General features: G+C 40.5%; 5 protein-coding genes across 5 annotated transcripts; all 5 read right to left on the bottom strand.

Moving 5' to 3' along the window:
* Positions 1–77: 77 nt before the first annotated feature.
* On the bottom strand, positions 78–1,688 carry TM35_000232050 (uncharacterized protein; the record flags this gene model as incomplete). Its single annotated transcript, XM_029027445.1, has 1 exon — positions 78–1,688. The coding sequence occupies one exon, from the start codon at positions 1,686–1,688 to the stop codon at positions 78–80; it is 1,611 nt and encodes a 536-aa protein (XP_028881300.1).
* Positions 1,689–2,660: 972 nt separating this feature from the next.
* On the bottom strand, positions 2,661–4,094 carry TM35_000232040 (putative transcription elongation factor-like protein; the record flags this gene model as incomplete). The annotated part of the gene is made up of 1 exon (XM_029027444.1): positions 2,661–4,094. The coding sequence occupies one exon, from the start codon at positions 4,092–4,094 to the stop codon at positions 2,661–2,663; it is 1,434 nt and encodes a 477-aa protein (XP_028881299.1).
* Positions 4,095–5,788: 1,694 nt separating this feature from the next.
* Positions 5,789–6,220, bottom strand: TM35_000232030 (uncharacterized protein; the record flags this gene model as incomplete). The annotated part of the gene is made up of 1 exon (XM_029027443.1): positions 5,789–6,220. One exon carries the CDS (start codon positions 6,218–6,220, stop codon positions 5,789–5,791), a length of 432 nt encoding a protein of 143 aa, XP_028881298.1.
* A 464-nt stretch (positions 6,221–6,684) lies between these two features.
* On the bottom strand, positions 6,685–9,282 carry TM35_000232020 (GTP-binding elongation factor Tu family; the record flags this gene model as incomplete). Its single annotated transcript, XM_029027442.1, has 1 exon — positions 6,685–9,282. One exon carries the CDS (start codon positions 9,280–9,282, stop codon positions 6,685–6,687), a length of 2,598 nt encoding a protein of 865 aa, XP_028881297.1.
* A 603-nt stretch (positions 9,283–9,885) lies between these two features.
* Positions 9,886–21,267, bottom strand: TM35_000232010 (putative neurobeachin/beige protein; the record flags this gene model as incomplete). Its single annotated transcript, XM_029027441.1, has 1 exon — positions 9,886–21,267. One exon carries the CDS (start codon positions 21,265–21,267, stop codon positions 9,886–9,888), a length of 11,382 nt encoding a protein of 3,793 aa, XP_028881296.1.
* Between the last annotated feature and the right edge of the window lie 276 nt (positions 21,268–21,543).

Raw genomic sequence — 21,543 nt, 5'->3', positions numbered from 1 at the left:
TTTTTTTTTTTTTTTTCTCTTCTTCCCACTTCTTAACACGCCACTTCCCGCACCCCCTCACTTAACACACTCTCCCCTTACGCCTCCACATTCCACGTCTCACCGCACTTGAGGCACCGCACGAACACCGCCATATTATCGTGTGCCTGCACGGAGTACTCATTCGCGACGGCCTCGCGGGCCCCGCAGCTCGGGCAGGCGTAGAGGGTTGTGAAGTTCTCCAGCGCACTGCCGTCCGCGAGCGGCGACTCCGGCTCCGGCGTGGAGGACCCGCCGCTTTGGCCCTGCAGCCGCAGCAGCAGCCGGCGGGGGTCCACGGCGTTGGCGACGACTTCCTTCGCGCTGACGGAGCCGTCGAGAAGCCCGCGGCGGAGGGCGGCGTTGTGGCCATCCCGCAGCACGGCGAGGACCGCCATGCTCACATCCTCGTCGTCCACCGCCGCCAACTCACTTTCAATCTGCCGGGCAATCGTCGTTGGCTCCGTCGCCGTCTCGTTCACCTCCTCATCGGTGAAGGTCGCCTCCAGCTGCACGCCAACCGCCCCAAGCGAGAGACCCTCCCGCTCTGAACCAACGGTAGTGTCGTTGGAGGCTAACTCCAATGTCGTCTGGGCTCGCAGTTGCTGCTGCGTTGTGGGAGGGAGTTGACGGAACCAATAGGTGAGAATGGCAGATGCGAGCATCACCACACGGACAGGGTAATCGCGTGAGAGAAACTTTCCTACAACAACACCAATCTTTGTACGGCGAAGTTGATCAAAGGTGACATCTATAGTTGTCATGGGTGAGAGGGCATCCAACAATTGTTCCTCTGCCGTTTCACTGACAGAAATAACACTCCCATGTGTACATGCAGCGGCTAATGATGCCAGTTGTTCCCGAAACCTCTCCAGGGCACCATCACTAGCCCGCTGACGGTTTTCACGGAGACGCTGTTCAAAGTACGCCGCATCTTCTTCTTGATGATGAGGCTCAAGCCTCGCTTCTCGTTCATACTGTTCATCTGTGTCAAAATCAATCCGTTTTCGTGCTTTTTTCCCACTCTTTTTATCTCTTTCATCACCACCTCCATAAGAATCTAGGGAATCTTCATCTGAATTGCTATACTCATTCTCGCTGTTATCATCATCATCATCATAATTATAATTACTATTGCGTTCCTTTTTACTATGCTTTTCACCATGTCTCTTACGATGATGGTGGTGCTTCTTTGCGGAAGAATGCTTCTCGTCACGTTCACGCTTCTTGTGTCGCTTTTTATCAGATTTTTCTTCTTTTACTTGAGAGTGCTTTTTATGTTCGTTTGCCTCCTTTCCTTCCTCATTTTCTGAAGCTTTATTCATTGCTTTTACAGCATCTTGCTCTAGCATTAACAATTGTTTTTGTTCCTGCTGCTGCTCATAAACACGTACAGCTTCTTCAACTGCAGCAGCGCAGTTTGTATCTTGCTTTCCAGCTTCCAATAACTCCTTATCCGTTTCTGGATTAAACAATATAATCTCCTCATTGTTACTGCTGTTTGCAAAAGCCACACTGGACGCTATGGATGGTAAACACAAAACACAAGTATCATATCCAGCAGGCACCTCCACCTCTACTGCAGAAGGATCCAGCACCATTCCAGGCCACCAAGGATATCCCGGCTGCTTAAGCCACACAAGTGTGTTTAGCGCGAGTGGAGACGTCATGGCCTGTGAAAGTGAGACTCTCTCGTTGGTGAAATGAGTACAAACACAAACAGACACACACAGAGAAAGAGAAAGATTAGTACAGGAAGAGTAGTAAACAGTCAAGAGAAATTGATGTTCACCCACACACTCTTTCTAGACTTCTCTCTTCAATAAGAAAAACGCGTAGGGGGTGGATGAGGGTTCCACTTAAAATTTATTTTTTTTTACTACAATTACAGCCACTGTTCACACACTAATTGATCAAGCAACGCCACGTCCACTGAAGGAATTGCTACTTTAAAAAAAATACAACGACGCGTACAGACGTAGTTGTGTCCTTTTGGTGTAAATGTGTGTAAGTGTGTGTGTATGTATGTGTGTTTCTTTATCCTACACCTTTCCAGGTTTAAAATCCGTAAAAGAATCAACAACAACAACAACAACAGAAAAAAAAAGAAAAACTCCACCCTGGTGTGACCCGCTACTTTGTAAAAGGAAGTAAAGATTATTAAACAAAAGAGAAGGAAAAAATAAATTAAATAAAAAAAAAAAAGAGAGAGAGAGAGCGAAAGATGTAGAGCACCCTTTCTCCAGCAAGATTCTTTCTGTTTCTACAAAAACAGAAATGTAGATACAATTCATTATCATGAGAAGAATAACACAAAAACAAAAGAAAGACAAAGAGAAAAAGAAAATATTTACTGGAGAAGAATTACAAGAGACAAAAAAAAAAGAGAAAAAAAAGAAAAGGAGAGAAACGTCAATTATGTGTAATTATCAGTTCAATTACAAGCAAACTTCGCCAGTATTGTGATCATCATATATTTATATTAGTTTCTCAATCCTTCTTTCTCTTTTTAATTTTCTTCTTCTTCTTCTTCTTCTTCTTCTTCTTCTTCTCTTTCATTATCTTTTCTTTTTTCTCTTTTCTTTCCTTTTGCTTTTTCTCTCTTTAAAAGAAAAACACATTTTACCGCCTCACTTCCCCTCTCACTCAGTAGTCCATGCATTCTTACACTCCAAACATGTCACAAATTTCGTTGTTGGCTCATCCGCTGAGCGTATTTGCTGCTCAAAGAACGAGCAGCGGTTATTACCACAGTTCGGACACTTAAAGAGACTTGTAATGGCCACATTTGCCAATTTCACCTTCTCTTGATCTTCAATCATTTTTGTAATACGAGCCTCCTCCTTGCGTTTCTCTTCTTCTGTCATGAGTGCAGAACGTGGAAGTTTCAGAAATTCTTTTCCAGTTAATGTGCGTGTAGCCAAATCCCGCCGCAGCTGGACCATTCCAGGCTTCTCCAATTGCATCTGCAGATGTTTACGGTCCTCCGGCTCCACCACATCACGACAAAGTTCCTCCGCCACAGCATCCAAGTCAGCTGAGGTGACATTTGGAATGGACGGGTCTGTTGGATTGTCCAGCAGCTTTCGAATACGATGTACAAAGCGACCTCGTACAGGTTCTTCATTCGTTTGTGCTGTAGTCGTAGTAGTATTTGTTGTTGCTGTAGTAGTAGTAGCAGTAGTAGTAGTAGAATAGTTCACAAATGATGGGGCGCCTGCCTGTACAGGACTCCCAATATCTTCTTCCATGGTTGCCGCATTATTGGCAGCATCCTGTCGCCTACCAAGACGGTACTGTTGGTGCCGTTTAATGGCTTCTATAGTTTCAACAGGCAATGCCCGGGCCCAGGAGGAGATAATGGCACGTGCTAAGGGCCACATCTTTTCCAATTCCCGCCGTCCAAGAATACTTCCCACCGCCACTCCAATCTTTGTGCTCTCCAGTTGACGAACCGTAACGCTGACGTTGTCAAGATCACAGAGTTCAATACGTAATGATGGTAAATCATTCGCCTCCACTGCGGATTGAATGTGTTCTGCAATATCAATGAGTTTCTCATCTGGTAAAAGTTGTAATGATGGGACGCCGGTATGTTTATCCTCCAAATCCACTTCACGACTGCGTTTACTCACCGGTCGTTGCATTTGTTTTTGTGTAGAACCCCCCGCACTTCGTCGTGTGGATGTTGAACCACCTAATGCGGCTGCTGTTCCCGTCTCTGCACTTGTCATTCCCGCCCGTTCACTTGTGGAAAAATTATATTTGAGAGGATTCGCCGTTTCATCTGTTTCGGCTCGTCGAATCGCCGCGAGTCGATCGGCATCCGCCGTGACGGCCTTCTCTGAAGAAGTTTCGAAGAATGTAATGTTCGCCGTGGCGCTGTCAAAGTGCTCGAGACTCGCGGGGGTTGCGGTGCCTTCGTAGAAGAGAACAGTGATATCACAGCCGTCTGGGCGGGTCTGGGCACTGGCGTCTAGTTCCTCATCACTCACAATGCGGGCCGGCCACCAGTCGTAGCCTTCCATCTTCACCCACACACGATCAAACGCCTCATATACAGAACGTGAGGTCATTATATATATATATAATATAATATATATATATAATATAGATGTGAGTGCTTTTTTTTTTTTTTTTTCTTTTTCTCTTTTCTTACTTTACTCCTCTTGAATCGCTTCGCTCTTCTTTCCTTTTTTTTTTTTTGTTTTTCCTCTCTGGCCACCCTTAACTTCTCTTTCACCTGATTATATGTTTATTTTTCTTCTGCCGCCTCGTTGGTTTTCCTTTCTTTTTTTTTTTTCTTTTCTCTCCTTTTTTTCTTTTCTTTTCCTTTTTTTTTCTCTTTTCGTGTACACTCTAACAATCAGAGAATGTCTAAACACTACAACAGTGCTAACCTCTCTGGGAAAGACGTGTAAAAGCAGAAGTACTCAGATTGAGAGAGAAAAAGAGCCTTTTACATGTATATATGTGTGTGTGTTCATATACAGGAGAGTCCAATAAATAAAAGAGAAATAGAGAGAGAGAGAGAGAGAGAGAGAGAGAGAGAGAGAAAAAGTGTATATTAACAGAAAGAAGAAGGAGAAAGGTAAACGAATAACACATACAAAGATCCAGTGAAAGAGAAGTATACAAAGTAAAAGATAAAAAAAAGAAAATAACGCGAGACTCAACAAGAGAAGAGAAGTCAATAAAAGAAATAATCGCTGTAAAGAGTGTGACGTGTAGCTTAGAGAGCAAACAAACAAGAACACACGCTACGTACATATGTTTGTATGCAAAGAAAAAACAAAAGAGAAACATCCTTTTTTTTGTCTCTTTTCCTTTCCTTTCTAAACTACACATTATTCTCTTTCCATCTATCATTTCTTCTTCACCTTCCACACACAGTCAAACATTCAAATACAGAAACAAACAAACACATCATAAATACAAGACACATACATACACACACAGAGAGACATAAAAAAAAGTGGAAATGCCTAGCTTTCCCTATTTTCTTTTACTATTATATATTTACTTCCATTGTTATCATTATTGTTGATAATGAGTCAACATCAACAGTAGTATCAACAAATAATAAAGAGAATAATAACAATAATAATATAAGAGTATATGACTTGGTCTAATGTATTTGTTCCTCTTTAAATATGTGTTTCTGAATTCCTCTAAAATTTTCTTCTCTCACTGTTTCCTAGATTCAATGTACCAGCCGAAACACCACCATCACCAACAACAACAAAATAAATAAACATAACGCAACACAAACATCACATAGAGAACGAAAAAAACAAAAAGGGAAATATATGTATGTTTGAACAAATGTTGCGTCAAGTCCAATTTCTTTCTCACTACCCTCTCTCTCTCTCTCTCTCTCTCTCTCTCTTCTTTTTCACTCATAAAATCATTTTTTCTTTTTATATATATATATATATAAATATGCGCAACCTCCTTCATTACTATCTACTACAAGTGAAGCATGGAGATCAGTAAAGATTAAATAACAACAGAGTAATACCAATAAAGAGAATGAACAAAAATAAATTAAAAAAAAAAGGTTTCAAGAGATGGAAAAACATAAGGAGAGATTAAACCTGAAATTCACTCTTCAACATTATTTTATTCCTCCTCATTTTTACTCCATCCCCCATATTCCCTCTTCCTTCTCTAGAGTCATTCTACTACTATTACTACTACTACCTATTGTTTTCATTATTGCTCTTTCTGATTCCCGTGTTTCTGTTGCTACAAAAAAAAAAAAAGATGTTTAGTAGTTAGGATTAACCTTTGTTTCCAGCGCTAGCACAAGCGGCGAGTCGGGGTCGATAGGCGGGAAGATACTCTGACGACCAAACAGCGTCCCAAGAATGAATAAGAGCAGCACCTTGGTAAAAAAGCGCATGTCCCAAATAAAGTTGGTCATGCTGTAGGTGCGGAAGTACTCACCAGAGGCAAGATAACGGCACTCATCAAAGAAACGCACCACACGATAGTGTAAGAGTTGCTTCTGCTCATGTACATATCGCTTCGTGCTGCTCACAGCGGCATCGGTTCCATTCGCATTGTGATCTGCAATAGTTTTGGCAATCGCAGCATCCACAGCTGTGAGTTTGGTAGCCGAGCGTTTCTCAATTTTGCAGGCAACCTTACAGAAAGGGGCCAAGATCTTTCCAGCAGACATGTACTTGGAAGAAGACATACTGTGTGTCGTGTGTACAGCACTTTATTAAGTTGCTCTTTTTTTTTTTCCTTTTGTTTTGTATAAAATAAAGAATGAGAAAAACAACAGAAAACAAAGAAAAAATAAAGAATACTATATCTATGTGTATATATATATATATATATATACAAACACATTCAAATCTCTGTAGTACAGGAAGTAAGAAAATAATAGATACTTCACACATACGCACACACCATAAAAAAAAAAAAAGAACTATTCCTCAATAGCCCCAAAAGGGCATCGATTCTTTCATGTTTTTTTTTCCTTCTTCTCACCTTTTTCATTAAGTGCTTCTCTCTTTCATTACTCTTCCCTACTCCATTTATAGTATGGTCCCCATGTAGATAAAGAATCATATTATTTATTTATTCCCCATAGGAATATCTCTCATTTATCTCAGTCAATCTCCCTTTTTTTTTTTTTTAAACCCAGCTATCGCACTATCGTCGGTTTTTCTGTCTCTTTGCAAAGATGGACTCATCCCGTTCAACGATGAGGTTCTTAACGACTCCAATACCCTTTGTGCGTCCCTCACGAAATACAATCTGCTGTCCCACCTTCATAAACTCTGGCCTGTAGAGAAAGTGAAATCGCACGAGAGAGCGATCGCCTGTGCGGAGTACTTCCTGCGCCACGTAAACAATACGAGCGGACTGCCGCACGGTGGTTGCATGCACGACGGGTTCATAATTTGCGGCGATGGTGGTGGCGTGATAGAGCACTGTGATATCGGCGTCCACCTGCCAATAGGCCTCTGGTGTTGCGGCGTGTATATCCAGCAGCATGGATCCTGGTCGAATACGCCAGATGTCGCCTTTATGTGCGGTCTCTCTGCGTAGACACAACGCGGCATCACATCCCGCCGGGGCCTCTTCTGCCGGGACGCCCCGCACATGCACGGATTTAATGCGGACCGGCCGATAGGCGCCGCGGGCGTCGGGGCCGAGCAGCGCCTTGTCGTCCGCGCGGAAGACGCCTTGAGTGACGACGCCGCCAACAACGACGCCGACGCCCGGCACCTGAAAGGCGTTGTCGATGAGCATCTCGCGCGGGGCACTGCGGGCGGCCCGCCAGTCGCGGCGGAGCGGGAGAAGATTGAGAAACCGCGTGAGGCCGGCGAGACCATCACCGGTGACGCTGCTGAGCGGAAAGATGGGCGCCATGCGGAGATGCCGGAGATGCCGGGCGGCGAGCACCACATCATCCTCGCCGCGCACAACATGTGGGAGGCGGCGAACCGTAGGGAGTCGTAGTAATTGATGGAGAGTCGACATGGTGGAGTCGAGCACATGTGCAGGGGTGCTGTCAATGCGGGTGACGACAAGAAAAAAAGGAAGTTTAAGTGCAACACAGAGGGCAAGGTGTTCTTTCGTCATGCGCTGCACACCATTGTTGGCACTGACCACAATACATGCATAATCCGGTAGATTGCGGGTCATTCCAAGTACAGTAGTCTTAAGATAACGTTCATGACCAGCAAGATCATATAAAGTGAGTACTTTGGAACTACGTGACATTAATTCTTGCGCAATTTGGGCTCGTGAAGCACTACTACTACCACCACCACCACCACCCATATTACTAACTCCAACATTATTATTATTATTAGTAGTAGTAGTAGAAGTATTATCACTAGGAATACCACTCATACCTCGTTTTGCAGTAAACACTGTGTAGTTTACCACCTCACCTGTGGAAGAAAAGCAGAGATGATTTTCACTGATGCTCGAAGTACGTCCAGTGGCTGCTTCATGTTTGTGTCGAAAAACAAACGCACGGGCAAAACCTCTGCCATCATCACGACAACCACGTGTTAACACAGCTGTAAGTGTAGATTTCCCACTATCCACATTACCACACATAGCGATACGTAGTTCAATCTGTCCAGATGATGGACTTTGACGTAACAGAAACTCTTGGGCGATAGCACCTACTTTATCACTACCTTGAACTTCACGTGGTTCGGGTACAACAGGTGTACAACCAACATCCAATTTCTTTGCAGAATCTTTTAATTGCTTCACACGCTCCTGAAATTCATCCATAGTATGTGCAGAAACAACCAAAAAACATTCTCCCTGTCCTGCTTCTATACCAGCTGAAATAGCTTCCTCACTAAGATCTTCTACACCAATATCACAAGTTTTGTTGTTACTACCACTACCAGGTTTTACATCACCTAATGCTGATAAAGTGGGAGAAGTAGTTGGGGATGTTGTTTTTCTTGATTTAGTGCTAGTGGTATTGTTGTGTTCATTCGCTATTGAACGACTATCACATGGATCCTTATGTTGTACGGTATTATTATTATTATTATTATTATTATTATTATTATTACCATCTGTATTACTTGGGATTTTTTTGCGAAGAGTGCTTACCAACGCATCACGGTTCTCCTTTAATGTGTGAAAACCTTTTTTAGCATTAAGTGCCTGTACAACAAACTGAGCCTCACCTGGTCGCATAAACTTGAATTTATTCCTATTGTCATCACTATTTTTACTATCCACATTCGTATTGATATTACTATTTCCATTCTTCATTTCATCCAGAAATTGTCGAAGACGAATAAAATCAGTCTTCACACCTTCAGATTGGCCATCCCAAAAAATTGCAATAATAAGAAAGACCAACTCCTTCTTTCCTTTTACTTCAACCCTTTCGTCATCATTACCTCCACCCATTCCACTCTCCTTATCCTTGTTGGTATCGCTCTTATCATTCTTGTCATGATTGTTATTATCACTATTATTATTACTATTATTATTGGTACTACTACAGGGTGTATTCTTATTCTTCTCTGTCATTACCTCCTCTAGTGCACGCATAGCGGCAGTGTGAAATCGAGCATCATCATCACTTGCTACACCAACATTCAACAGTACTGTACGCTGCACTGGTGGTGTTAGGCACTCCAACACAACTTCCCGCACCCAATTCCCAAGCTCTACGGCCTCAGGTTCTACCAAAATGATACAGAAAGACTCCATATTGCTATTCTTGTTATTGCCGTTGTGTTGTTTTATATCGTCTGTCATTGTTGAGTTCAAACCCCCCACTGTTTGTTTTGTTTTGTGATTATATTTTTGATTTTTTTTTTCTTTTATTCTTCTTTGGTTGTGATAGTGTATACCTTTTCTTTGCTTTTCCCTATCTTTTTCTCACTTGTACTGAGAGATGATGTTACAGAGACACCACCTCTCAACACTACTCTATGTACTTCACTAATGAGAACCTTTTGCAGAAAAAAAACAAGAAAAAAAAAACAAGAGAAAGAAAAAGGAAATTTACTGAAACATTGAGAACAAGATGGTACTACAATAAAGAAAACAAAACAAAACATTCACAATAACAACGAGAAGAGAAAAAGGAAACAAGCACTACCCATTAAAGATAAGAAACAAAAGCAAAAAGTACTCGGACTTGAGAAGGAAAATCTGCAAAGATATATATATATATATTTTTTTTTTCTTTTCTTTTTCCCCTCTCCGTTCATTCTCTTGTATGCATACGAAACAAGAATCGCAACATGGAAAGAATACAAAACAACAACAACAACAACAACAACAATAATAATAATAATAATAATACCAACAGCAATAACAATCATAATAATAAAAGACACCACAGCACCCCCCCCTTTACGTTTTGCTCGTCTTTGTGGTTTCCGTTCCTCTATTCTCAAAGCTCAACACCTTCACTCCCCCGCTGTGATAACCGACGAGAAAGACCGGCACGTCCCGCTCCTGCTGCCGGATCGCCGTCACTGCCCCACACCGCGGGTTCTCCCCTCCCCGCACAATAACACTGTGATGTTCAATCAACACCACGCGGCCGTGTTGGACCTTCTCTGGTGGGAGCCGCACCGCCCGCCACAGCGACAAACTGCCGTCCTGATGGCCGGTGATTAACAAAAGAACACCGGCAGACCACTCGAGCGTATCGTACGTCGTCACTGCGGTCATGCTGGCCACAAAGCGAAGAGCCGTATCAACCGCCACTCCCACTTGTCCGGCTTCATCCTCCAAGTGCGGTATATTATCATCTGCCGTGGGAAGAGAGCCAACACCGTAGGGTTCACCGTGTTGATCAAATATGATGAGATGACGTCTAGTGATAATAATGGAATGGGCCGTTCGGGGATCAATAGCGGCTGCTACTACAATACGATCACCAACTGTGGCATTGGGAAGTACTCGAGAGATATCCAGACGGTGTAATTTTACAGTAGAGAGACGTTGAATACACCATACAATAGGGAAGTCTGTACCACTTGTAGTAAAACTAATAACACGACCATAATGAGTATCTAATGCAAATCCCGCAATGGGATTCTCATGATGACAAAGAGTTGCACTTAATAAAACTAAATCATTATCTGCATTAGGACTAAGACATGATATAGTACCACTATTAGATCCAATTAAGATAAGAGATTCTCTACAACTAGCTCGAATCATGCTAACACTTACAGGTGCATTCATAGCTAATTTAAAACGTAGTGTAGATAGAAATCTTCCATCATTAAGATCAAACCGCATAAGAAGATTTTCACCAGAATTCCAGCAAATTATTTCTTCTGTATCATCTACAGGTGTAAAATATTTATAACAAGACATTTTTGCCCCACCTCGCATAGTAACAAAATCCACTACTGCCATTTCATGAAGATGAAATATATCTGCAAGATATGCAGGAGGTGTTTGAAAAGTTCCTGGTGCGGGATCATCTAATGAATACCATGCATTTGGTGAATCTAGTGCATGAAAAAGCATAGAACATACTTTAGGAGACTGTTCATGAAAAGCATTCGTATATGTATATCCAGCACGTACTCCACTACTCCCACCAGTATTATTACTATTACTATTAGTATTATTATTATTATTAGCAGTAGTAGTAGTATTAGTAGCACCACCAACACCAGCAGTAGTAGTAGTAGTAGTAATATTAGTGTTAGTAGTACCAATACTATTATTACCAAAACCAGTAATACTACTATTACTACCAAAACCAGTAATACTACTATTACTACCAACTGTACTAATGGTGAGAGAACCACCTGCGATAGATCCAAAATTACTACCACTAAGAATACCGAGACCAGCCAAACTACTTCGACGAGATGCATCTGCTGGTTCTAACTCTTGTTGAGCAGGATGACGTTCTTGAAATAATTGTGTTGGTGTTTGTCCAAAATTATCCACCTCTGCAATAATAACATCAATATCATGAGGATTATGACTTTCTTTTAATGCCCGAAGTACTTCTTCTCCATACGTCATACATTGAAAGACATTATACCGTTCAAGAGCCAATTTCCCACGTCTTCGAACACCAAAGATAAGATCAATCCAACGATGGATATTACTTACCACAGCCCTACTCTCTAATGTATATCGCATAATAGCCGTAAATACTTGAGTTGATCCTTTTGCCCAAGGTGGAAGCTTTACATCATTTACAATACTTCCATCTGATCTTTCACCAAAATCACAGTGATTCACATTAACAAGAAACATACCATCAAAGAAAAACTCTGGTGTTAATTCTTTACAATCTGCTGGTCCATTTACACACGATTGAAAAGAAGCCTCAATAGAATCAAATAATCGAGTAGCAACATCAAACTCACCACCTTGAAAGATACGAGCAAATGTTGTGTATGGTTCCACACGAATAAGATAATGAAGTACTCCACCACTTGTGGAATAATGTGTACCATGATGAAATGGTTGATGATCTTTTACATTCTCATCCGCATCTCGCATTTCTACCATTTGTTCATACACACGTGATACCGCTTGACGTCTTGTTTCTGTTTGGGCACCCATTGGAAGTGATAAATCCCGATAAGATGCAGGAGAGTCCAGGGCGAGTTCTGTTGATTTGTAATCAGCCAATATCCAAGGATAGACCGGGTATTGATTATAATCTAATCTCGTACGACCAGCGACACGATTAAGCATTCGTATATAATCAAATGTAGAGAGAGAACCTGTTGCCCAACGAATAAGCATAGATCGAAGTGTGGCACTACGTTGAGAATGTTCACGAAATTCACACCGTTGAGTTCCTAAAACTTCTTTTAACATATTTAGAAATACATCTCGTGCACGTGTATTCATAGATTGCTGGGTATCTACAATAGAAAGTAGTAAACCATCATCATACATAAACTCAAGTAAAATAGCCGTATCTTGATGCATATAATAAGCCATACGTACACTTCTCACATTACGTAATGGATAAACCCAGAATAAATCTCTACAAGAGTGTCCAGTTGCTTGTCTGACGGATTGAGCTACTTTGGTTCCATCTTTTCGTTCTTCTTTTTCACGTTTTTTTTTATCACTACTCACATCTGTAAGAAAACGTTGTAGTTTATTTCGCATAGAAATAGCAAAACTATATGCTGTTTGATGTTGTGGAAGTCTTTTTCGTTTAGCTTGCTGAATCATATTAGTACCAAAAGCGTAACTGAGTTCTTCCTCCTCACCTTGTCCACAATTACAGAGAAAAATATCTCCTGCTTCTGTAATATGAGAAAATCCAATAAGTTTCAATGCAATGTTTGTTAATATAATAAGACAAGGTGTAGCGTGAATACCATTAATTCGAAAACCATTACTAATAAAACGTAATACTTCATTCGGTTCTAATAAATAGCGAAGTAAACTTACTGCAGAGTTCGTAAGTGTACATCGTCTATCTACAAAAGTAACTCGATCATGTAAAAGAAAAGGTCGACATCGAATAGCAAAAGGCTGAACAAGAGCTGAAATATGATTTAATTGTTGTTCACATGTATCTGCAGAAAATACATTTACTTCTGTTTCACCTGAAGATTTAGCGGAGGTTACTTTTGTATAATTTCCACGAGTATCCAAATAATATAATAAACGTACAGAAGAGTCTTTATTTTCAAAGGAACAACATTGTATGGATAACCAATGTAATTGAGATTGTTGTAATGGTGAGATATGTCCTACTTGAGATGAGAATTGAGCCATATAAGAACGAATAAGTTCTGAATTTTGATATTTTTCTGGTATTTCTGTCGTTTTCGTATAGGCTTCATTAAATATTTTAATTCTATTAATATATTCACTACGTTCTTTTAAAAGTGATTTTAACGCCAAATCCGCTTTAGTTTTAGGCCGTCCAGACATTAATGTATCCACTGTAGTCATATTATCTCTACAAAAAGAATCAAATGTATTTACCGCAATGGTTTCATTATGTACAAGAAGAGAAATAGTAAATTCATCGTAAAGAGAAAAACGTTGAGTGAGTGTACGTGCGGAAAGGGCCTTTCGCAATTCACGAGTTCCTCTATAAGTACGTATCATTAGACGTAAAGACATAATCACGGTATACTTTCTCCTCGAAATCTCTTCTTCATTCATACTACTTGGGGGAATAGACGCATAAACTCGAAATAAAACGCGTAAGAGACATTCCAGCATATCTTTCATAATCCACTCCGGTGATAATACACATGAAAGTAACATATAAACAAGTTCCATTTGATCTGCAGTGATGCCTTGTACAGATGGTTTGTTTAATACGGCAATACAACTCTTTACAACTTGTGAACGTAGTTGTTGGAGAGAACGGCGAGGCCAGAGAGATGGAGCTCGTGTTAAGAGAGAAATAAAGTATGGAGAAAGATTTGAAAGTTCCAACACATTGAAAGAGAGAAGATCTACAAGGAGATCATTAAAACGACAAACGTTAAAAAAGAAGACATCCAATGAAGAGGTATCATGCGTTAGTGTCGAATGATCATAGTAATGATGATGATGTTGTTGTTGTTGTTGTTGTTGTGGTTGATAATAAGAATAAGGATAATCACTACTCATATGCATATTATTAGTATTATTATTATTATTAGTAGTAGTAGTAGTAGTATTCATATTACTCGTATTCGTATTACTATTACCACCACCACCACCACTCATCATTTCTTTTCCAGTCACTATATATTTCGGTGCATGAAGCGATTGATCATGCATTTCCAAACACTGCAGTACTTGTTGAATAAAGAATTGTGTAAGTGTAAATGTTCCCTCTTCTGTAGTAGATGTTATTCCCATTACTAACATGAGTTGAAATAACATACCTCCACAAGAACCATATGTTTGTCCACCCACCCAACCAGATGTGACTGGCAATGTATGTAAGGAAGCAATGATTGTACTTCGCAGGACTTCCACCGCACAACTCCCTAATGCCTCTGATACTGAAGATGCCGTAATATCTAATTCTTCCATAGATGCTAATGTTAACTTGGCGGCGAGTTGTTCACGTATTTTCTGTTGTTCTTCACTATCGGCGGAAACATCTAATAATCCAACTGTGTTCGCAAGTGGCTCCGTTACATCAGAGATATTATCATCGCCATGTTCACTCTCTTCACATTCATCACGGGCATCTTCACCAATGTTAACATTATTATTATTACTATCCTCCTCATCCTCATCCTCATCATCTGAGATACTACTTTTTTTACCATATCCGGTACTCTCTAAAGGATCATTCCCATCCTCACTCACATCCAATGGAGTTGTTGAACTTTCCTTCTCTTCACGTGCTGTAGATTCTTCTTTAGATGTTCGTAACTTTAATCGTTGTTGTTGTCCTTCTTCTTCTTCTTCTTCTTCTTTCTCTTTTTCTTTATCTTTTTCTCCCTTTATAGGTGAACCTTCACCTGTTGATTTACTTATTCCCTTCACACCACTACCACTCCCACTCATTGTGTTTGACTCTTCTCTCTTCTCTACTTTGCGGACTTCACTACTGACGGCGTCTTGCAGTTCCGCTGATTTCGCCGCCACTACATGTCGTTTGAGAAAAGTACCAAACACCGCCAAAGCCGATATTTGATATGGAGATAACGTGAGAGAAACAAAGAGACTTGGATTACAGGAGAGTTGTTGAAGTGTGCGAAGCACAAAAAAGGTTCCACGTACTTCTGTTTCCATCGCTAATGGTTCTGCTGTGTGATTGGAGAAATGTAAGAGTAGTTTTCGGTATCGTTTTCGTTGAATTCCACGATAGAGAATTATACATACACGTAATAGTGAGAAAACTGGTTTATGCCAATGTGAACACATTGAAGAGGGATGATGACTATCATTATGATGATGATGATATGGTGATGAAGATGTTGATGAGAGTGTAATTTCTTCACCTTCCTCTTTATGAAATGTTATTCCCATTTGTGTCTTTTCTTTTAAAAGTCGTTTAATGTTAATGTGAAGCATTAATCGACTACAGACTCGTGCCAAACTAAAGTATTTGTATAGACGATAGGAATAATATTTACATCTCTGCATAACAGATGTAATTCCAAATGGTTTAAAACAGGAAGGTGTGATTAACGTGGCATTTAAATGTAATGTGAGAAGTTTAGAAAATATGGGAGCTACAATAGCATCTAACTCTGGTATAATAGAATTTAATATCCCATCCAACTGTTCAAGTAGAGATTGTTTAGATGAAAGTACATCAATATGTTTATCTGCCCCAATACTAAGCGCTAATAATAACAGCATTAAATCTTCATTCCGACAATGTGAAGAAAGAACCGCTACCACTGCAGCAGGACATTGAAGAACTTCACTACGCAGATCCACATTATAATGAATAGCCTCAAAAAACAATCGAGTGGCGTAAACAACACAGGAATCATCTGCAAAGCGGGAAACACACACCGCAAACCAGTTAAGATCAATAATACGAGCAAAGGCAGTCATAAAAACACTACTACCATTACTACTACACTCCAACAGACTACGAAGAATCATAAGGGTTACATCACAGGCACTACGAAGAGAAACTCGAACTTGTGAAAAACGGGCTCTCGGTAATACAAGTGGATGAGAAGGTGATTTTAATTGTTGTAATTGTTGAGATTGTTGAGATTTCATTCCAACAGGAATTTCTGCAGGTGTGAGGATGGCAGCTGTTGAGGCCACTGCATTGATAATATTGGGTTCAAAATCACAAGCAATCATCACTTGTTTCACACAAGAGATGAGACGAGATCGCAACATAAAAGGAATCGATATTCCTCCATACACAAGACTATTCAAAACACTATCCACAAAACGAAATGGAATAATATAATTTGCATTTCGTTTAGCATAACGACAAGAAAGAACTGTAAATAATTTTTCTATTCGTTCTGTTATATATAAAGCACATGAAATAGGCATCATCGCAAGAAGTTCAACATCTCGTAAAATATAATCAAATGCAAGACGATTAATAATAAAAGGATGAGTTCCATCATCAATATGTATTTGTCGAGTTGTTAGATAAAGTAAACTATCACAAACAGCAGGTGTAATTAGATGTGCAAGTCGACGTAGATGAAAATTTAATAATATATACGTTCGATTATTCATTGTACTATTATTAGTGATATTTCGAATACAATTACATGTAATAGAAGTATATTGTCGTAATTCCTCTTCTGTAGTGGATTGTCCAATCCAATCTAATAAATGTGAAAGACCTCCTCGACTTAAGAAAAGCATTCGATAGTCTATCCAATTCTTTGGTGGAGTAGCATAATTTCCAGTTAATTTCGCTATTACAGGATACCTCTCCTGTGCTATTTGCTGTGTATTTAATAACATCATATCTCTATTTTCATATGGAGTGAAAATGGCAATACGATCTGTTATTGGCTCTACCACATTATGAATTTCAGATAACTCCCGTGGAACTTCTTGAACTAACATTTTACAAATATTTGGTTGATATCGTGTCATTGCAAGTGAGGCTTCCACCTGCGGAGTTGTTAATTCATCATCCCACAAGATAACATCTCCAATAGAAAAGAGAGCATCATACACAATAGTATCTACAAATCCAATATGAATACTCACCTCAGAGTGTGGACGGAAATATGGAAGTGTACATGTTCCAATTTTATTGGCATTTAGATAAACACTAACGGTGCGAGCGACACTCATCACAACAAGAACTTGAACCCATCGACGTGGAGTGAGATCTTGTAGGGCTTGACTTTCATTTACAGGAATTTTCTTTCCATCATACAATACCTGTACACTATCACCTCCCACAACATTAATAGAAGCTGGAGAAGGTGTGGTAACGACATCCGTTTCAATAAATTCAAAGAGACACATATTACTATAAATCTCTTCAAATCTAAAGTAAGCAGAAATAGAAAAACCCTTTTCTGGCCATTCTCCCATTGTAATAATAATTCCACCTGTAGAATTAAATCGTAATTCACTACGTTCAGGAGCTTCTTTTAAAATAGGTGCCCAAAAAGGTTCAACTTCTTCTTTTTTACCCAAATAGGGTAATTGCTTATTTACAAAAGCAGCATCTACTTCTAAATAAGGTAATAGTAAAGTTTGTTTGGTTTCTAAAACCCATTGTAAAAGTAAATCAGAATGAACTTTAGTTGTTGTTTTTAACATCATATGTGTAACGGCAAGGAGATTATTTTCCAAATCTGCCGCATGTTCACTTGCATGTCGTAGTAAAGACGGAATAAGATTAATAAATACCGGTTTCTCTACAGAACAGTTTGGAAGAGGAATACCAAAATGTCCATATTTCTGTAAACGACGTGAATGACTTCTAATGTTATCATACTTACATGTTGCCGCATCTAATACTGCTTGTGCAATAAGAATAAAATACTCTGCCCCTTCCACAGAAACAATTCTCTCTGAGAAGACTTCAATAAGACGTGTATCCAACAATTGAGGTCCTTGTCCCTGTGCAGATTCGAATACAGAAAGAAAACGAAAAATTTGTTGAATAAGACGAGGAAATCCATTTACTTGATGTGGGGTAAGGAGTACACGTTCAAGTACAGAAATAACGGCATTAATAAATCCATACTGAAATAACCAAACACGTCTTTCATGTTTTGCCTCAGATGTTAATTTATTAGATGATAATTCCGCTGAAAAGAGTTGAAGTAGTTGTATTAATAAAGAAACTTCTCCATTTTGTATCACTTCTGCATATAATGCATATACTTCACTAAACTCAAGACTACTGGCAATATATTTTCGTCCTAGTTTAGATAATCGCACATCTGAAGCCCATAAAAGGGCAAATAGTTTTTCTAACATTTGTACAGAGAGAAAATGTATATTCCGTTCCAAAAGAGCTGTAAATATATTACTCAAAGCATTTACAGTATCTCCCATTTCAACATGTGGAGCCTCAAGTTTTAATGATAAAGAACTTTCATTATCGGATTCCATGGCAAGAACGGAATCCATACAAACTACTCCTCCTACTCCACTTCCACAAAAAGAATTAGGAGCAGCTGTATTTATATTGACATTGGTAGTGTTCATCGTCTTATTAGTTGAGATATAATTAGTGGCCATCGCATTTACAGAAGCGGTGAGTGGAGTACCATCATCTGTATCTAATAATCGCATTTCCGTAACAGGCATAACTCCCATACTTAGTAATTTTGTTAATAACTCCATTAATACTTCATGTGATCTTATGTTAATATCCTCATCATCAAAACATTCCAAAGCAGTATACCAAAGTTGAACAACCGGTGCAAAGAGAGATTTAAGACTACGTTTTACTTCTTCTCCTGAAAGAATAGAATCCCCAATATATCCATATTTTTCCCATAAAAGCATAAGCAATGGTAATTCTACTAAATCTACAACTTCACTTGATAAAGGTGGTTCATTTAATTCATGATATACTCGCCAAAGTGCTGAAATTATTTGATTTGCAAGAGCAGCATACATAATATCATCCTCTGTACAATCATGAGTGCTATCTTCATTACTTGGAGTAATGGAAGTATCAGAGACTGTTTGTAAAAATTCCTCTTTATCGGAAAGAGGAATCTCAGATGATGCTATAGACCGTAATCGTAATCGTTTCTCTTGTTCTCTCAAAAAATTAAGAAATAAACGTACAACAATACGTCCTTCTAATTTTGAAAAAGCAATATTACTATGCATAGTAATTCGTACAAGAGTTACACAGGTTGAAAGCCGTAAAGAAAGTGGCATCGTATTATCTGTAAAGACATCACAAAGAACCTGAACTAATCCATGAACAAGTTTTATATACAACTCATTATTATACCACCACATTCCATCCATTTCTAACGTTGTAGTTGGAGTATCAAGATCAATAACTACAGAATCACTTAAAACACGCGGTAATGGTGAATAAACATCATCTTCAACATTTGTTGATCGTACAACTGCATTTATTACTGGAACAGTAGCCGTAGGTGTAGCGGTAACGGAATGGGATGTAGAAGATGGAGGAACAGGAGGATGGGTTGCAGAACTACGAGAAGCTCCTGGCCAAAAACTTAACCAAAGTGACTTATTACTATGAGCAGTACTGTTACTAAAAGAAGGTTGAACATTTGTTTCCATTGTGGGTGGTCGTGTCATACTTAAACCACTACTAAGAAGAGGACTCTTAGTCCCAAGAGGAGTACAAATACTACTGTTAGGGGCATCACTACCACCTATAGTTCGATTTGCTGAATTTTCTGCAAATGACGTCAATGCAGCTTTATTATTACTACTACTACTACTACACTGAGGTGGTGTACAAAGAGTTATTAGTTTTCTAAAAAAGATAGTTTCGCAGTCGATAATAGATGTACAATGCTGCATCATTCGTCGTACACAGTTTACTAAATCATTTTTAAGAAATTGTTGTAATATAGTCTCTCGATGAAGGGTGATTTCAGCAGATGACTCTCCCTCAATATTGGATCGAAGTAACTTACAAAGCGCATCCCATGCTAAAAGCACATTTTCATACATAGCAATCTGAAGAGATAAAGGAACCTTTGGTTTATCCTTACTCTCTTTTGAATGTTCTTTTTCTTTTTCTTGTTGTTGCTGTGGCTCTGTGGCCGTTACGGCACGTGAACTAAGGTCAATGATAAGACAGAGTGCTGTAACGACTTCTGGACTATCATACGCCGCTGCCCACTCTACGGCGGCTACGGCAATAGTGAGTGCTTCTCGGTTGAGCATATCATAAATATTCGTCCTTCCTGCGGCTAGATACTGTGCGAGGGCTGCCCGATTCGCCATTGTGGTGGGCATTTTATTCTCTGCACTTGTTGCTGCGGTACTACTGCCACTATCACTACTGCTATCACGTCTGATGGGTCGAATAGGGGCACCGGCGGCGAGTCGAAGTCTAAGACCGTGAAGAAGCGCAGCGGCGGGTGGACGCGGCTCTGCCCGAACAAGAGCAATAGCTGCCGTCGAAATGGATGCATCCATGCCTACAGCCGTCACCGTCGTCGTCGTCGTTGTCATTATTGTCGTCGTCGTAGTAGTAATAGTAGTATTACTATTACTACTATTATTGTTATTATTACTATTCACTGTAGCCTTATTGTGTTGATCGAGCAGCAGCAGTCGTCCGAGTGCACGCAGGACGGCGGTGGCGGTGGTGACGGCTGCTGTGGCGATGGGTGTCTTGGCGTCCGCGGCGCGTCGTGCCTCATCGCAGGCGGCCGCGAAGACCCGCGTCATCCACGTGAAGTGTTGGCCGCGCACGAGTGCCGTGACGACGTGGCCGTGCAGCCGCGGGCCGTCTCTGTTCGCGTCGCCGCCGAGCATCGCGGCGCAGTCGCGGCGGGAGCAGAAGGCCTCGAGGAGGTGCAGCACGTGGTCCACCTCGAGGGCGACGGCGCAGCGGAGGAGGGCGCCGGGCGCGGGGCTGCCGCCGAGGGCCGCAAAGCGCGCGTGGATGTAATCGAGCAGCCCGTCGCAGAGGCGCGTGAGGGCCGCGGCGGCATCGGCGGCGAGGAACGAGAGGAGATGGAGCTGCTGGCGGCCGGCGATGCGCCAGAAGACGTTGGCCGTCTCCGCCCACACCCGCTGCTCCTCCGCGGCCACCACCTCCGCGTTGGACCGGCGGCCCTCCGTCAGCTTCAACGCCGCCTGCATGGCATTAAATAGTTTTTGAACACTGGATAAATCTCTCTCGGATAACGCTGGCATGTGTAATTTTTTTTGATTTTGTGTTTTGTGTTTTGTGTGTATATGTTTTTTTTTTTTTCTTTCTTTCTTTTCGAAAGTGTGTTAACTACGTTGCGTTCCTGGTCTGGGGAAAACCAGATGTAGAGATGGGCTCTTTTTTCACTTTATTATTTGAGATTTTTTTTGCTTCCACTACGACTGAAAGATAAAAAGTGCAATTGCCACAATCTACAACTAGACCCTGACTCTTTCTCTTTTTTTTTTTTGTTTCGTTTTCTTTATTGTTTTTTTTTTTTT

This window comes from Trypanosoma theileri (assembly GCF_002087225.1).
Source record: "Trypanosoma theileri isolate Edinburgh chromosome Unknown TM35_Tth_23_V1, whole genome shotgun sequence".
Taxonomy (NCBI): domain Eukaryota; phylum Euglenozoa; class Kinetoplastea; order Trypanosomatida; family Trypanosomatidae; genus Trypanosoma; species Trypanosoma theileri.
This window is presented reverse-complemented; position numbering and strand designations above follow the sequence as displayed.